The 17,843-nt window shown below is 36.8% G+C and overlaps 2 protein-coding genes across 2 annotated transcripts in view; one reads left to right on the top strand and one right to left on the bottom strand.

The window, feature by feature from the left end:
* LOC129236123 (uncharacterized) overlaps positions 1–17,843 on the top strand; it is a 51,634-nt gene that overhangs the window by 24,382 nt on the left and 9,409 nt on the right. The window lies entirely within an intron of this gene.
* Positions 9,498–10,956, bottom strand: LOC129236122 (odorant receptor 67d-like). Its single transcript, XM_054870339.1, has 4 exons — positions 10,143–10,956; positions 9,884–10,073; positions 9,668–9,823; positions 9,498–9,596 (listed from the first exon to the last, which is right to left on the bottom strand). Exons 1-4 carry the CDS (start codon positions 10,901–10,903, stop codon positions 9,543–9,545), a joined length of 1,161 nt encoding a protein of 386 aa, XP_054726314.1. The 5' UTR covers positions 10,904–10,956; the 3' UTR covers positions 9,498–9,542.

Raw genomic sequence — 17,843 nt, 5'->3', positions numbered from 1 at the left:
CTTGCGTCACAAAAATGTGTTTAATGCTGCCAACCCTTTAATGAGTTAGTGCGTTGGAAGCTACATCCCGGGCTGACTTCCAGTGAAATCTTGGTGACATTCGGTTGAGTGGAAGCGAAGTTATTGCGTCTAAAGTGTCAGTCTGTTTGTGTCATCGGTACAAAAATTAGTTTCGTATGAAGAGCTAATATCAAATTTTGATTGAAAAAGGGTAAAACGTTTAACGAAACATTTGAGTTGATGAGAAAAGTTTATGGCGATGATTGTCTATCTCGTGCCAGAGTTCATGAGTGGTTTACCCGTTTCAGAGACGATTGTGAGGACATAAATTACAATGAACATATGGGGCGCCCAAAATCAGAAATCACCGAAAACTCCATCGAAATTGTTCGTAAATTTATCAAAAATGAACCGAAAGCATTGTAGAAATTCATCGAATTAGAGTTGAATATATCCAAAACATTAAACTGATCATTTGGGCTTACGAAAGGTCTGTGCACATTTCATTCCACACAAGTACATTCGAAAGACCTCAGTAAAGAGGTGAAAAAAGACGAGAATGTCTTTTACGACATTGTAACTGGTGATGAAATGTGTTGCTTCCAACATGAACCTGAAACTAAGCGTCAAAGTGCCGAATGGAAGGCCCCAGACGAGCAAACACCCAAAAAATAGCGCTTGGAGAAGTCAGAAATCAAATCGATCTTCATTCGATTTACGCATTTACGATTCCAAGAAAATTGTCCACACGGAATTCGTACCAGGGGGCCCATCCGTCAATACAATTTTCTATCTTGGCGTTTTGAAGTGTTTGTTGCATCGCCCTGAATATCGTGAAGGGGGAAGCTGGTGCTTATTGCATGATAGTGCACCATCTCATCGATCCACTCTTGGGACTGATTTTTTGACTAGAGATCGCATTTCAACCATAAATCACTCACCGTATTCGCCTAGTATGGCTCCTTGTGACTTCTACCTATTCGGAAAATTACATTCGGCTATGAAAGGAAAACGTTTTGCGTCCGTAGAGACCATTCAAAAGGTGTGTAGCGACATCCTGAAGGACATTCCCGATTTCGATCAATGACTTGAAACAGTCTTTCGAAAAGCATTTAGTTCGCACAAAACAGTGTATCGAATCCGGAGGGAACTATTTTGAATAAATAAACTTGTAGTTATCAGAACAAAGTTCCCGTCGTTTCTATTTTAGTTCAATCATGTTAATTTTGGACTACTCCTTGCAAATGGGACAAACATTCCGTACTCAAATAGAGCAAAGTACTAAGACATGATATGGGATGCTAAGCTCAGATGAAGCGAACACATAAAGGAAAACAAGCGGAGCTTGAATTTAAATATAGAAATATGTATTGGCTTATGCGTAAGCAATTACCACTATTTACCCGAAACCAGAGAATTTTGTAGAAGCAAATACTAAAACCTGTGTGAATTTTTAGCCAAAGCAAAATTCAACTAATTCAAAGGCCTGAACGTGATTCAGTTCCAGACACAATAAAGAAGATAGCCAATTCTCATGAAGAGTGGCTGAATAAAGATATAAACGCTGACGCATATCTCCTTGCTGACATAAATAATGGCTTAAGGCCTGATCAATTAAACTTCACTGTAACCTGATAAATTTTAAAATTGATGCGTGAATCCGTGCCCTCAGAGATTAAACTAAAGAAATAGTTAATATATAGTAAAATGCTGCCCCGACCCCGAAAGCCCATTGGTTTATTTATTTTTTAAGAAATTTATAGATAGGTGTAAATACGTAAAATTTTGGAATTGTTGGCAATACTGGGAAGCCGGTACTGCCGTTTAAGTGCGTAATACTTTTAGATAAGCAGCAAAATATTGGTGTTTAATTGTTCCTAAAAAACAGAGTCTAATTATGTCAAAAAAAAACAGAGTCTAATTATGTCAAATTCCAGCTCCGCGGAGACCAAGCCGATGCATTGTCAGCTTTCCCTTGAGGAGCTGCATATTTCTTTTTCGGCTTTCGGCTAGAACACCATAAACTTGGAATATATCTACTATATATCTGATTTTTTTCGACACATTGTTTCTCCAGGGACGTGATTTAGTTCGATGTTAACTTTTTGAAGAAGTTGAGAAGATTTTCTTAAAATTGATATAAAAATTTCGAATGCATTTTAAGCGAATTTTTACATTTTTCGCAGTTTAACTCTGTTAAGTGAAAGCAGACAAGATCGCGGTCTTGTGAAGTACTACTAACGGAACTTGAAAACCTATAGGCGCTACTGAAGAAAAATGGTTTTATAAAGGGTGGTTAAATTTCAAGGGCCGATGTTGAATGTGAACCACACCTAAACGTCAACGACACCGTTGGACTTCTTTCTTTGGAGTTATTTGAAAGAAAAGGTGTACGTCGATAAACCAGCAACAATTCAAGAGCTAAAGGATGAGATAATTCGGCACATTAACGGCATAGAACCTCAATTATGCCTCAGCGTCATCGAAAGTTTGGACCATTTTATTCCATACGTAATTAAGCCATACCAATATTATCATAATAAAGAGAAATTACAATAATTTCTTAAAAAGAATGTACTTTATTCAAAATCAACACCGGCCCTTGAAACTTAACCACCCTTTATATACGTCAGCTTCACTCCAGATGATCACAACAAAGAAACAATATCGCGTTTCTAATTACTTTTGTGTTTTATTTTTTTTAATAATTTTTATTTATATTTTTTTGTTTATTGGACAAAATAATTCACAAAGCTCTTTTCTTCTGTACCGAGCTCGCCCACAGACTGTAAGTGTCAGAAAGAAGGAACCGCGATTATTCAAGACGTACTTTTTTTACATGAAAGTATGTACAAAACTACGAGTCGCAATTACTCAATTAGCCGTGTAGTCTCCATCGTTGTCGAGTATAGCCTGACATTTTCTTGGCATGCTTTGAACCAGCTTTCCTTCGTAGCTTGTCGACAAAGAGGACCAGATTTTGCGAACTTGGCGCATGAGTTGCCTTTCGGCAAGATGCGTTTTCATAGTTCCCCACACATTTATTGTGGCGTTGACGTCTGGGGACTGGGAAGGTCAGTCCATTACTGTGACGCCATTTCCTTGTTTTCTTGTTTCTCAATGTGTTTTTCTGAGAGCAGTGCTTTTGACGATGTGGGATGGTAGGATATGATCGCCTCCTTCAATCGTCGTTCGATGGTGTTGATACTCACATCTATTCCCTTTTTAGCAAGAACAGACTCGCTTCAAGCCGCGCTCAGAAAAGTCATCAACAATTTTTGTACAACTTATACCGCTGATTCCACATCATAACAAACTTTTTTGATTTCTTAATTACCTTTTCAGCCATGGCGTGAGATATTTGGGGCTCGTTCGAATGCGTGCATAAAAATACCGCCTAAAAACGCTTCGCGCACTTCTCATTCATTTTTGTGTGGTTGCGTTTACCAGAAAGTTTCGAACGATACTAACCTGAGTTAGCACTGGTGTCGTAGCCCTTGAGTGGGACTATTATGCAGCAGAAAGCAGAAGGAAATGAAGTTACAAGAAAAAAAACCGGTTCTTTTCTTCTGACACAAACTGTAATAGAAAGAAGCTGGCAATAATTGTGTATTTAGCAATGCCAATCTAGTTCATATGTATATACGCTGAGTTGAATCCCGAAATCAGATACAGTTGAATAGTTCATGCAAAAGTTTCATTGGCTTTCCTTCTGAACCATTCAACAAAAGCGGGCATTATCCATCTTCGCGCGCATGCATTTTCACAGCGTAAAATTATACAAATAAGCTGGTGTTAGACAAATACTTATACATTATATGTTTATAATAAAAATATTTTTTAATCGTGTAATTGACTAGAATAAAATCATTTTTATATGGGTGGTGCGTAGGGCCAAAAATTATTTGCGTTATGTTTTCTTAAACATTTTGGTTTATCCTTTATTATTTATTCACTGAACTGCACCACCATCATAACTAAGCTGTAGATTGAGCGTGTGATCTGGAAAAAATTTAAAAATTTATTTGGAATATTTTATATGCGTAAATACCTAAGTAATTATTTATGGGATTTCATTCTCACTTCACCTTAAGCGCAGTGTTCACGGACAATGGCTCGACTCCCGCTATGGTTATAATGCGTGGCACTTGAGATTGTAAGAGCATTAGAAGCACAGTCCTCTGGTCGCAAACATCTAAATCGTACCAGTTGATATCGTAAATTCCATCGCAAAATTGATCATTCTGTTGCAAATAAAATTTTTAATTTTTAGTCTAAGAATTACTACAAATTCCATTTTCAAATGTTGATACCCACGCATATTTCAACACGTGTGCCCAAAATGCAATATATATATAACCAAGCAAAGCACATGAAAATATAGGGATAAGCACCTGGCCACTCCTTCAACATAATTATGAGCAAAGTGCTCAAAATGCCCAAAGTCGTACAGATGATGTGCGCCGAAATGGTCCAAAAGAACATCAAATTGCATTTATCATTAAAGCTGATGAATAGAAACACAAATTTTTGCTTACATAATTCTGTTATAGGTGCAACTTTAATAAAAAAAACTCACTCCAAGTAATATTGATGCCATTCCGCTATATTATTTATTACGGCGGTTACTCGCTTATCCTTCGTGTCCTGTTGCAGCAACTCATGCAGATCACTCACTTTCAACTCGAATATGTCGTAAAAGAAAATTGAGTGCGTTAAGTAGAGGAAAACATACAAGTCGGCCGCATACAATCCAAATGCTGCTATGAAAACACATAAAACATTGTAGGTGATCGTAATAAAGTAGCCTTGATTGGTGTCCAAATCGACATATGGCATCTGACACATAATAATCAGATGTCTTTCACCTTTGAGGATGTATAAAAAAAGTGGTGCGACTAGAGTTAGACACGAAGATGTAAAATATATCAAGGCAAAAACAATCAAAATTTTCTTCATTCTCTTATTCCATTCTAGTAATTTTTCCTCGTATTTTTGTCCCAATAATTGGTACTTCTCATAGATCTGCCCAAGTTCCTCAGCTAATTGTCGATATAATTTCGGATACAAAAGAGCTGAACATAGTTTCACAAACCCTTGAGTGGCACAACTGATAGGTGCGAATACATCCAGGAGTATTGTCCAATCCGTGGCAACGTTTTTGTAGATCGTAAACAGCGAACATAAGAAATTCCACGCAATGGCAGCCACAATAAAAACAGTTACGTAGTTAATTTTAAAATCTGGGTTTATAACATCAACACCCATCAGGCGAGAGCAGAAGCGAATTATGGTGAGCACCTTATAGTAATTATCAGAAGGACGTCTTCGTGCTTGCATTTCGGAAAAATTTCGGCAAGTTGAACTCGAAAACACTTTACTATTATCTACGCTTCCAGACGTAGTGGTGGTTATACCAGTTGAAATATTATTGAAAAATGTTTGAAATAATGGAATGGCAAGGCCATTGGCCATTATCTCACGCTTACCTATATCTGTGTGCTTACGACATGTTAATGGAGTCATTAATACTAACGGTTTAATTAATTGCCAAGTAGAACAATTAATTGTGATTGAAAGAAAATTACTAATCAAAGACGTAAAAGCGCCTACACGTCTAACTACACGCATACATAAGTAGAGAAATACAATAATGCACATAACTTTGATGGATTAGAAGCAATCTTCTGCTGGGTGATTTGTATATCCCTGCCTAACATACAAATTGAAAGGGCCCTCGATTACCATTTATTGGTTTATGGCATTCACACTCTTGAATGACACTTTGATGCAAAGTTTATTTAGTAACTGCGGTAACTGTATACGAATAGCAGTCGAATTAGGAATCTATTTACTTCGACTGAAGAATTGGGAAAAATCAGCGAGATATAAATGAGTAAATAGCTTCATCCATAATTACATACTGCGAAATGTATTTTGACACATCATTTTTATAAGTGGAATATATGGATTGCACCAATACCACCAAGGTTGGGTAGCCATTTTCTGCTTAGTGCAGGACATTTACAAGGGCTGTATTCTGAATTTTCAGTGTCCATTACACCGAATCGGCAGATGATGGTGTCTGAGAGACGAGTTTTCTTCAGCGGGTATCTCAGGCTACACTGGCACGCAAAGTAACCAATTTGAAGTCTTAAGTCCACTCTGGTGAGTGAAAGTAGTTTATCAGAAATTCATCCGTCCGGCGTTAAGAATAGTGTCGCTTGCCGCTGACCCATAGAATTTCGCTAGTGTTCAACGAACTTCTAACTATTTACAATTATTTTAAAATAAGCCCCACTTTAAGAAAACTTTCGTTAACTATTTCTGATAACTTGGCAGTAAAGTTCTTAATTTATTATTGTAAACTCCCCAGTGGGTTTTTCGTATATGTCTAAACTTACCTACTTGAGGGGATCTAATGTCGATTTCAAATTCAATGTACCGATGGTCTAAGAACGATATTTCGTTTGAAAGTCGCCATCTTTTAACGTGGTTACAAAACAGGTCAGAAGCCAGGGTGATATCGAGAACTTCCTCTCTGTTCATTGTGACAAAGGTCTGAGCCTAAATTCAACACACTTAGCAACAGGAGCCGTAATCATGATGATTTTGCTCAAAAAAGTTTATTTAATTATTATTTTGAGATGTTTAGTTTTTAATTTGGATTCAATTGTAATAATAATAAATTTATAATTTAAAAAAATTTCTGAGTTTTATTCCAGCGTTCAAAAAACATAATCAAATCATATATCGGATTATATTGGGTTTTTAAAAAATAAGAACTAATTTTTCGGGTGTTATTTTTTCGCTCTAAAGTCATCATAATTTTCTGAGTTCTTTTGCTTTTTTAACAAGAAATAATCATTAGATTTGCAGTTGAACATTTTTCTTCAGAAATAATGATTACTTTTTTGGTTTAATTTTTTTCTTCAAAAAAATCTCATTTCTTGAGCATTATTAATTCCTTGAGAATTACAAATTAGTTTTTGAATTTTATTAAATTTTTTTTTTGGTAGATCGAAGCTATGGTGAAAAGATTTTTCAAGGTGTACTGCCTAGCGGACCGTTATTCGGCTCTGAGCAAATTTGACAGATATGCCGACGTCATTCGTTTTCTGTGAAACACAGTGACGTAGAATCCACAGTACCGCTCAAAAATGTTTTTTTTCCACCATACCTAATAAGCAAACCTGGTATCTATCATCCTTGGATCGAAGCCTCATCTAAACTCACCTCAACTCATCTCAACACACCTCAAGTATACTGTCATAGTGAAATGATTTACAGGAGTGGCCCATATGAGGCCGTTAACCAGCTCTCGGCGAATTTAACAGACACAGCTGAGCGACCGATGTAACTGGGCTCACAAAGCGGTTTGTTTACGAAAAAACTGAGACTGTGTTGTTGGTATATGAAAAAAAAATCAATTCAGTATTCACTTATGTTGCTTTGTTGCCATCTTAACAATGACTGCCTGGACGAGTGTGTGAATGTGTATGAAATAATGGTGCAAATTCGTCATTGTCCCTTATGACGGGGCAGCAGAACTTGTTTGTTTCTTTTTTTTTTTTTTGTTTTTCACCAATGCTAATGTCTACGCCTCTCCACGAGAGCATGCTGATGACGGTGAGTTTGAATTTGTGTCTGCAACAGAGATGGATTTGATACAGTGTGTACATACTGTCAAATCTAATGATATAGGGACCAACGGCATTTGTCTTAAATTTCTTAAAATTATTCTACCATTTGTAATACCATCACTTACGCACATAATTAACTTTTCAATCACCTCATCTACATTTCCATATCTCTGGAAGATAGCAAATATAATACCTGTGCCAAAAATAAAATGCTCTACCGCTCCTCAGCACTTCAGACCAATAAGCATTTTATATGCCCTATCGAAAGTATTTGACAAATTTTTGGCGCGACAAATTACCTGCTACTTGGACAAGAATAATCTGCTGAGTAATTTCCAATCGGGTTTCAGAAGTCTGCATAGTTGCTCCACAGCTATGCTTAAAATTTTTGAAGATGTTCGCTCTGCTTATGATGAAATTTGAAAAGGTCAAGCCAAGGAGCACCAGGAGATTTGGTGGCTCCTAAAACACTCAGGCTAAAGAGCCCATTGTAATATATTTAAAGCTCTGGAAAGGGGGTAGATAGTCAAGGAGGGAAGGAGAAAAGAGATAGGGAAGAATAGAGACAGAGACAGAGATAGTTAGTCCTGTGAGAATTTTCCAGATTCTTTAGCAAATCTGTAAATATCCTCCAGTTTTAGAGAACGAATATTACGCATTCTCATGACATCGGAACCCAATACTCTTAGCCGTGCTCTAGCAAAGGCAGGACACTCACAGAGAAAGTGCTCAGTGCAGACGGGGGGCTACTGTCATTGAAATTTCGCACTTGTCGACAGAAGGGGAAGTAAAGGATTGGGATAAGATTGTATGAGAATCATTCATGATGAGCAGTCCTCCACGGTCCAAACACATAAGGGGTACCGGTGTTCTAGAGCTCAAAAGTTAAGAATATTTTCACGAATTTTTGCTTACAACAAAAAAAAATGAAAAACGATATTTAAATTTTTTAGGCTTTTTGTTGAACTTCTTTTACATACAAAAAAGAAAAGAAAATTTTTTTTTAAAAACCTTAAAGAATTTTTTTTTTTAATTTGAATAATTTTAAAAATGGCGCTGAAGTTGACCTTCCCGAAAAATTGGACCTGGGCGGGGTTACGCATTTTGGCTCTTCTATTTATCAGAAAGACGACACACAAAAAATTAAACACTCTAAAAAACGGTTTTTTTCTACTTTTTTAATCAAAAGAATACGAAATAATTGAAATAATAATATGATTCTAGTACGGACGATAGCCATTGACTTAAAATTAATTTTAGACGATTCGGTTGAACAATTTGTTTTTTTTTTTTGACAACACCAGCCCGAAATCAGTAGTTTTGAAGTTTTTTGAGTTTAAGATTTTGAGAGTGGATATTTTCCATTAATGCCGCCGTGTCACGAATCTGACTGTACCTGCAAAGCCGGCTGTAGAATCGAAAATACTGGGAATATCCTTACAAATATTTGACAGTATATTCTTAAAAGCCTATACTTTCGAAATATAAAAACAAAAACAAAAATAGTTTTCTTGAAAATTCTAGACCACTTGGTGTCCGCTTAATTCGGACACCTACTATCAACTAGCAGATGGCCTGTTGCCTAAAATTAGACTAGAAACGACCAGAATTAGCGAATGTGAAAGGTGTCGCATGCCATCAAGACAACGCTAGGGCGCACACATCTTTAAGAGAGCTTGGATGAGAGGCTCCAATATATAGCACGAACTTGATGCGAAGAGAATACCACATCTAAATCTTATAACCTTACATTCTTATATATTAATGTCATTTCCAAGAAAGAAAAAAAAACTTGGCATTATTCTACGTGCGATTTATTTAGATTATGCGAACGGCTAAAATAACATTGCATAACTACAAAAGTACTTGTGTTGCTTTTTGGTTTATCGAAGTTTGAGATTATTCACTGAACTGCACCACCATCATAACTAGGCTGTAGATTGAGCGTGTGATCTAGGAAAAATTTAAAAATCATAAGGAATATTTTTGATGTAAATATTTATGGGATTTTTTTTTCACTTCACCTTAAGCGCAGTGTTCACTGATAATGGCTCGACTCCCGCTATGGTTATAATGCGTGGCACTTGAGATTGCAAGAGCATTAAAAGTACAGTCCTCTGGTCGCAAGCATTTAAATCATACCAGTTGATATCGTAAATTCCATCGCAAAACTGATCATTCTGTTGCAAATAAAATTTTTAATTTTTAGTCTAAGAATTATTTCCAATGTTGATACCCACGCATATTTCAACACGTGTGCCCAAAACAGAGTACATGTACAACCAAACAAAGCAGACAAATATGTAGGCATACGCACTAGGCCAATACTTCAGTATAATTATGAGCAACGTACTCAAAATGCCCAAAGTCGTACAAATGATGTGCGCCGAAATGGTCCAAAAGAATATCGAATTGCATTTATCATTAAAGCTAAATAGGAACACACATTTTTGATAACATAATTCTGTAATAGGTGCAACCTTAATAAAAAAATCTCACTCCAAGTAATATTGATGCCATTCCGCTATATTATTTATTACGGCGGTTACTCGCTTATCCTTCGTGTCCTGTTGCAGCAACTCATGCAGATCACTCACTTTCAACTCGAATATGTCGTAGAAGAAAATTGAGTGTGTCAAGTAGAGGAAAACATACAAGTCGGCCGCATACAATCCAAATGCTGCTATGAAAACACATAAAACATTGTAGGTGATCGTAATAAAGTAGCCTTGATTGGTGTCCAAATCGACATATGGCATCTGACACATAATAATCAGATGCCTTTCACCTTTGAAGATATACAGAAAAAGCGGTGTGACCAAACTTAGGCAAGATGATGTAAAATATACTAAGGCACCAGCAATCAAAATTTTCTTCATGCTCGTATTCCATTCTAGTAATTTTTCCTCGTATTTTTGTCCCAATGATTGGTATTTCTCATAGATCTGCCCAAGTTCCACAGCTAATTGTCGATATAGCTCTGGGTAGGCCCAAAGCGAACATAGTTTCACAAACCCTTGAGTGGCACAACTGATAGGTGCGAATACATCCAGGAGTACTGTCCAATCCGTGGCAATGTCTTTGTAAATCGTGTACAACGAACATAAGAAATTCCACGCAATGGCAATCACAATGAAAGCAGTTACGTAGTTAAATTTAAAATCTGGGTTTATAACATCAACACCCATCAGGCGAGAGCAAAAGCGAATTATGGTGAGCACCTTATAGTAATTATCAGAAGGACGCTTTTGTGTTTCCATTTTGGAGAAAATTCAGCAAGTTGTGCGCAGAAATAATTTGTGGCTATGCGCGCTTTTAGAAGTGCTTGTACTACACAATTTGTGATATAAATTTTAAGTGTTTGAAAGTTGTTATTAAATATACCATTATTAAATGTGTAAATGTGTACGAAGTTCGAGTATTGGCCTTGTTCTCACGCTTGTCAATGGATGTGATATTTCGACGTGGTAATAGAGTCATTTACACTAATAGTGCAATTAATTGTTACGAAGAGTTGCGAGTGGTTGCTGAAAGAAAATTCCTCAGCAAGAGCATGCAAATAGAAATACGCATACAATAGCGAGCATACTTGCATGCATATTGGAATTTTTTTATTGTATTTACATATCTACTATAAGGACTACTAAGGATTTATTTTATTGTTGTTTGTTTTATAAAATTTTTAACCTTATAAATCGGACTTTTCAACTCTATGAAAAGAGTAAGAAAATGCAAATAAATTTTCTGTTAAATTTCCAACTTCTAATCTAAATCTCTAGAAAAAATCGATTTTGGCGCCCTGTGGCAGCCATTTTGTTTTGGTGACATCTGTCAAATCTTTTGTTTATTATTCAGTTGTTTATGCCAAATTATCATGGCAAGTTACACGATTGAACAGCACGTTCAAATGATAAAACTTTATTATCAAAATGAGTGTTCATTAACGCAAATGTTGCGCGCATTGCGCCCATTTTTCGGTAGACGTGGGGGCCCTTCCAATTTCTTATGGCCCATATTGAACTATATGGGCCTAGACGACATGTGGTTCCAGCAGGACGGCGCTACGTGCCACACAGCAAAAGCCATTTTATTCCATTTCAACATCTACCCGCCCTTATTGAAAAACAAATTTTTCTTTTCTGTAGACTTTTTGCATTTATTTCATATAGAAACGAATTTCTTTATGAAGAAAATGTGAAAGACCGTTTGCAAAAAAAAAACCAAAAACACAAAAAAAAAAACAAAAAATAATAATCATTAACTCCAGTGTGTTTAAATTGCTATTATTTTATGAATAAGGCGCGGTGAGAGCTGTCGAAAAAAACAGAAGAAAAAATTTAAAGCAACGCAATTCTGTAACCACTTAAAACTTCCCTTTTATTATATCAAAATTTCTTATACCAAAAAAAATTTATTATTCCAATATAATACAATGGTCTATAGAACTACATACCCGAAAATTTTCGAAAAATTCAGTTTAAAAATATAAAAATTTAAATTAAAACATTTTCTTTTACTTTTAATAAAATTTTTATTCCATGAAATTTCTATTTTTAAATTTTTCATATAGCTTGAAACTTTGATTTATATGGCTTTGGTTACATAATGTACAGTATTAAGAAAAAAAAATTAATTTAACTCGAAAAACAAAAAAATCATCCCGCACTCAGCTCTACGCGCCACTGTACACACTATATATGGTACACATAACTGTCAGAAGCTCAAATTCATTTTCTTTTGTGTGTGCAAATGGTTGTCGAACCTGATAGGCCATATGGGAAAATGTACAAATGTACTGTGTAATTTGTATTGGAATCATCTTCAATTCCTAGAGCTCCAAGTTGGATCCTATGCTCCACATCGAATTTCTTCCATTCGGGTCTCTTTTGCCTCAGTCCCTTAATTTCCTTCCAGCTAAGGCGCATGGCGTTGGTTTCTGACTCCAGCAGTTGTTTCCAGGCGTTCGCTGCTTCTCCTCGCCTGCGGTCACCTTATGGGTTCCAGGCAATCGAGGCCCTTGTTATGCCACTTCTTTTCCTCCGCAGTACATTGTAGATCCAGCCCCATTTTCTTTATCGGACTTGTAGTTGCTGATGGTATTTGGTCAGAATATTTTAAGCATTTTACGTAGGCATCTGTTTATAAACTCTTCTAGTATCGCCTGACTTTAGTTTTATTAGAATTAAATATTCTAATTTTTGTGCGCCGTGATATGAATGATGCGTTCCGAATTGCTTGCAGAGAGGCGAATACTGCCGTTGCCTCCTTTGGTAGGTTTTAGATATCTTCGCCCGAACCGTCAGTCACCGATATAAAGCTAGCCAAGTAGCAGAAATATTGTACCTCTTCAAGTTCAATACCATCAATTGAGAATGTTTGTGTATTTTGTGTGCTTATATGCATGATTTTGGTTTTTGGGATACTCAATGTCTGACCGGCTTTCTCAGTTGATACTTGCACAGCTGGGATCTTCGCGGACATACCTATATAAGTAGTTTTAGGACAGCTGACTTTACCAGACACTCCTTACCAAACCATTACACCGAGACTGGATGGTGGCCACGCGAAATTCTTGGAACAACATTTTTTATGTCTTTACAAAATTTAGCATGGATTTTGTAGTCAACAGTGAAAGTTTCTCATCTGTAGAAATAATATTTTAATGGACGTTGGCTGCGTGCCACCAAAGAACCTGCTTGTATCAGTCGAGTCTAATTTTCTTCAAGCGCTTTGTCAAAAGATGACCAGTCGAGCGATGGAAGGCTTTCACGTGGAGATCATCTCTAATTGCCTTGTCTTGGATCTGGTCGATACATTCATTTCCCTGAACATGATTTTCTGCTTTCTTCCTCGAGCGACTTTTAGGGCTGCACTGGTTCGAAACACATGAGGACGTCCACTGCTTTTTCTGTCTGTCACTTCAGACGTTTGAGAAAACGGATTGATCTTGCGGTAATCAAACATTCTCGAAATATTAATGTTTTTCAGCAATTCGTAAATCTCACTTGCACTTTTATTACACTTTTGTAATGCAATCCTTGCAATGCGATTTTCCTTAGCTCCCAACTCCATGTTTACAGCGATGTTTGCCACGAAACTGAGTATAATTTATGGGTAGACAAGACATACGAACAAAAGCAAAAATAACGGAACTTTTTTCTGCGCATTAGTTCTCGCCGTATGACTAAGTACTTGTTTTACATAATATAAATAATCCAAAGTAGTATGCACGATATATACAGATTAGGTTAGGTTGAGCTGGCTCGCTGAAAGCCATCACATAGGCCTGTTGGTCCTTAGTGGTACCAGATGAAGCTTGACCCTTACGTTTCCTTGCATTAGGCTTTTTGTAATAAGCCTGCGTCTTTTGCGAACCTAAGTAAGCTCTGAAGCTCTAACCCCGAGAGACAGTTTAACCTCTCATATTGTAGAGCTCCTAAGCATTTCATTCGAGTTTTAGCTAATGCAGGGCAAGAACATTGAAGGTGTTCTAGCGTTTCCCTCTCTTCCAGTTCATTGTAAAACCTGCATCTTGTATGAGTGTACCCGCCAACAAATTGTGGCCTCTTAGAATTTTTTTTTTTCTTTTGTCGAGACAACTAGCAAGTGAAGCACTCAGACATTAATAAAGTCCATTGTACTACACTTGAATTCCCTTTTAATTTTCTTTAAATCTAGTCGATCTCCGAAGAAATCTGAGTAGATCTTGTGGCGCCAAGGAGCCAAGGAGGTCGCTTCTTAACACATCAGTGCCAAAGACCTCAAACCTCCACCAGACACACAGGAAGTGGTCCACCGTCTCATCCTCCTCTTCACAAGCTGGGCAAAGTACGCCATGTGCTTCGCCCACAGAAAGTAGTCCGTCATCAGTCCAACCAGCTGTTTGCACTCCCCTCTTCTTAATGACAGAAGGATTTGCGACAGTCGATCGGACATGACAGGTAACATCAGTTTAGCCCTCTTAGTATACCCACGATAGTTCTGCTTTCCTTTCTAGAGAGTGATAGTATAAATCTGGCGTATTTGTCTGCATTCTGTGAACACATGATTTCCGCGGTTTTACAAGTGGCTAGATTATTCCACCTCCTATCTGTCCGTATTTTCATGTCCGCAACGATGTCATTGTATACCATATTTAAAGGTATATCGTTTTCTTGTTTGAATTGTCTGTAAACAGCGCTTTTGGCAATCACATCTACAATTTCGTTTCCTGCAATGCCCTTATGCACGGGTACCCAATAGAGGTGCAATCGTCTGTCTGCGGCTAGTCTCTCTATGGCTTGTCTGGTTATAAGAACGTTTTTAGATGAAATTTCATATGAGTTTATTGCCTTTACGCTTGACTCTCAACGTATATATTTATGTTGGAGTTGCTCGATGTCTTTGCTAGTGCTATTTCTACAGCCCTTCCTACCGCACACGATACATACAAATAAAATTTAATCTAATGGCTAAAATATTTACTAGTGTCCAAAAAGGATTTAGAAAGTTACAGTTTACAAAAAAGAACGAAAACGGTTCGAACTGACCTTGAACTTGAAAATAGCCTCAGCAATTTGTGATAATTTTTGTTCCACACGGGTTGACACATATTTTGCATTTAGCTCTATTTCAGTTATTAAGAACTGTAGACATTTGAAAGTGTTTTATCATTTAATTAAAGTTCCGTTATATCAAAATGCCTCTGTGTACTTACGTGATTGTGTACATACTTACAGAAATGGAAAAATGTAAAGTTTTAGCTTTTATATATATACTCGTATATATGTATATAATTGGCGCGTACACCCTTTTTGGGTGTTTGGCCGGGCTCCTCCTTCTATTTGTGATGTGCGTCTGATTCCACAAATGGAGGGACCTATAGTTTCAAGCCGACTCCGAATGGCAGATATTTTTATGAGGAGCTTTTTCATGGCAGAAATGCACTCGGAGGTTTGCCATTGCCTGCCGAAGGGCGACCGCTATTAGAAAAATGTTTTTCTTTATTTTGGTGTTTCACCGAGATTCGGACCTACGTTCTCTCTGTGAATTCCGAATGGTAGTCACGCACCAACCCATTCGGCTACGGCGGCCGCCAAGCTTTAGCTTTTACTGCCTAATAGGAAAAGGTGGTAAAAAGATTGTGCCGTGCGAAATTAAAAAGAAAAAGAAAAGTACGTGTACAAAACGACGAAGTGGGAAAGGTTATTCGTTTGGCGCGAAACAGTAACCAGGCTGAATGTGACCTCGTTGTTTCTACGATAATTTGAGCAAGTAAATTTCAAAGACGCCAACCAAAATATTAATATTGAACGAATTGTTTACTGAAATTTACTGACTAAGTATAGAAATGGATATAAAATTAAATAAAACACACATTATATTTGAGTCCTGACCTAGCCATTCGTAAATTGTATAGCCTGTATGTTGAGAAATGTGAGGTGAAGAACCAATCCTTTGTTAAAGGCAACTATTTAACACTGAATTTAAGCTAAACTTCCATGCTCCTTGAAAGGGCATATGCCACAAATGCGATTTTCTGAATGTAAAAATCCAAGCATGCAATAATGAGCAAGAGAAATTACATCTCAGAGAAAGTCATGATGTCAAAGTGCCGAAAAAGCCGGGACCTGTCTTGTTGGGGACCAGAAAATAGGCAAAAAAAAGATTCCAGCGAGTATTATGGATTCTCGTTTGATTTACAAAAAGCACTTCCGTACGCTAAACTGTCTGTTTCGTTAGCCTCTTATGGACTTCCATAATTTCCATAATGAAAATGTCAAGATGTATGTATAGGATGAAATACAGCATCAAGAGGTGCACAAGAAGTAGCATCATGCATTTTAGCGTATATGGAGGTTATTATCACCACTCAAAAACACGTAATATTTTACAGTAATGCATGTTCAGGTCAAAATCGTAACATTAAAGTAGCATTAACATGAATGAAAATGGTTCAGTCAAATAATATTGATATTGAAACGGTCAGCCACAGATTTTTGGTATCATTCTTTTCTACCGAATAACCGTGATTTAGGTTTGATAGAAATTAAAATCAAATAAGCAACTTACTTATACAACCCTGAGCATTAGGCCGGGTCGAATCATATTCTAGGGATCAAAATAAGAAACTTTATCGAAGGAACCATACCTCTAAAACGAATTCTGATGTCCCCCAATTTGAGTCGAACTTTTTAGTTTCTTTTCTATAACTCACTTAAATTACTTGATATTTTGAAATGATTGTATGGGGAACCCCCGAGAGGGTGTGCCACTGGCATGGGTGGATCGGCCGTCCAAAGTTAGTGGGGGTCGGTCATACATTTGGACTCGATTGGAGCACTCTAAGTGGGTCAAAGTGGGATTTTTCAAAATTTGCCCCTACCCAAAAGTTCGACCCAAATTGGGGGACATCAGAATTCGTTTTAGAGGTATGGTTCCTTCGGCAAAGTTTCTTATTTTGATCCCTAGAATTTCACAGAGCAATGAGCGATTTTTAAATCGACCCGCCCTATTATGAATTGATAGAAACGGGTAGAAGGAAAAAGCCATTTTTGGTAACGAATGTCACAGCCAGATTTTATTTCGACGAAGTCACTATTAGAAGAATCAATAACAAAAAGAGTAAAAAATACCGCGCGCGAATCTGTCTCTTGGTTAAAAACTCAATAGACGAAATAAAAGATAAGGATGTTATGTGTTTATTACCACACTTCCCTCCAGTTTAAAATGAACATTCTTAAAAACTAGAAAAAAAAGATAAAAATGTATTAGTTTTTAAAAATAGTTATTAAATGAATGAATGAATATGAATTATTTCACTATTCATTATTGTTTGAAATTATCACTCATAGTTCTTTATTACATTAAGTCAATTACAGGGCATTCAAATAATTTGCAAAATGGTCTAAGTCAATTAGAGCCTTAAAAACAACATTTTCGTATACGTACAAAATTTCATGTTGATAATAAATTTTCATTAATAAAGCCCAAAAAAAATTATAAATTAAAATGTCGCGTAATATTATATAAAAATATTTTTTAACTCATTCAAACGCAATTCATTCTTCTTCTCCTTTTTCTTAATTGGCGCGATAACCGCATACGCGATTTTGGCCGAGCTTAACAAAGCGCGCCAGTCGTTTCTTTCTCGTGCTAACCGGCGCCAATTGGACACACCAAGTGAAGCCAAGTCCTCTTTCCAACGCAGAGGAGGCCTTC

Source organism: Anastrepha obliqua, chromosome 1, assembly GCF_027943255.1.
Source record: "Anastrepha obliqua isolate idAnaObli1 chromosome 1, idAnaObli1_1.0, whole genome shotgun sequence".
NCBI lineage: Eukaryota > Metazoa > Arthropoda > Insecta > Diptera > Tephritidae > Anastrepha > Anastrepha obliqua.
The sequence above is the reverse complement of the archived record's forward strand: the minus strand, read 5'-3'. Positions and strand labels throughout refer to the sequence as shown.

What these genes read in the sequence shown, in the direction of transcription:
- LOC129236122 (XM_054870339.1), bottom strand. Translation starts at nt 10,903, where the DNA reads ATGGAAACACAAAAGCGTCCTTCTGATAATTACTATAAGGTGCTCACC. An exon ending in TGGCATCAATATTACTTGGA is followed by an intron (nt 10,074 to 10,142) that starts GTGAGATTTTTT and finishes GTTCCTATTTAG; the next exon opens with CTTTAATGATAAATGCAATT. An exon ending in GCACACGTGTTGAAATATGC is followed by an intron (nt 9,824 to 9,883) that starts GTGGGTATCAAC and finishes TATTTGCAACAG; the next exon opens with AATGATCAGTTTTGCGATGG.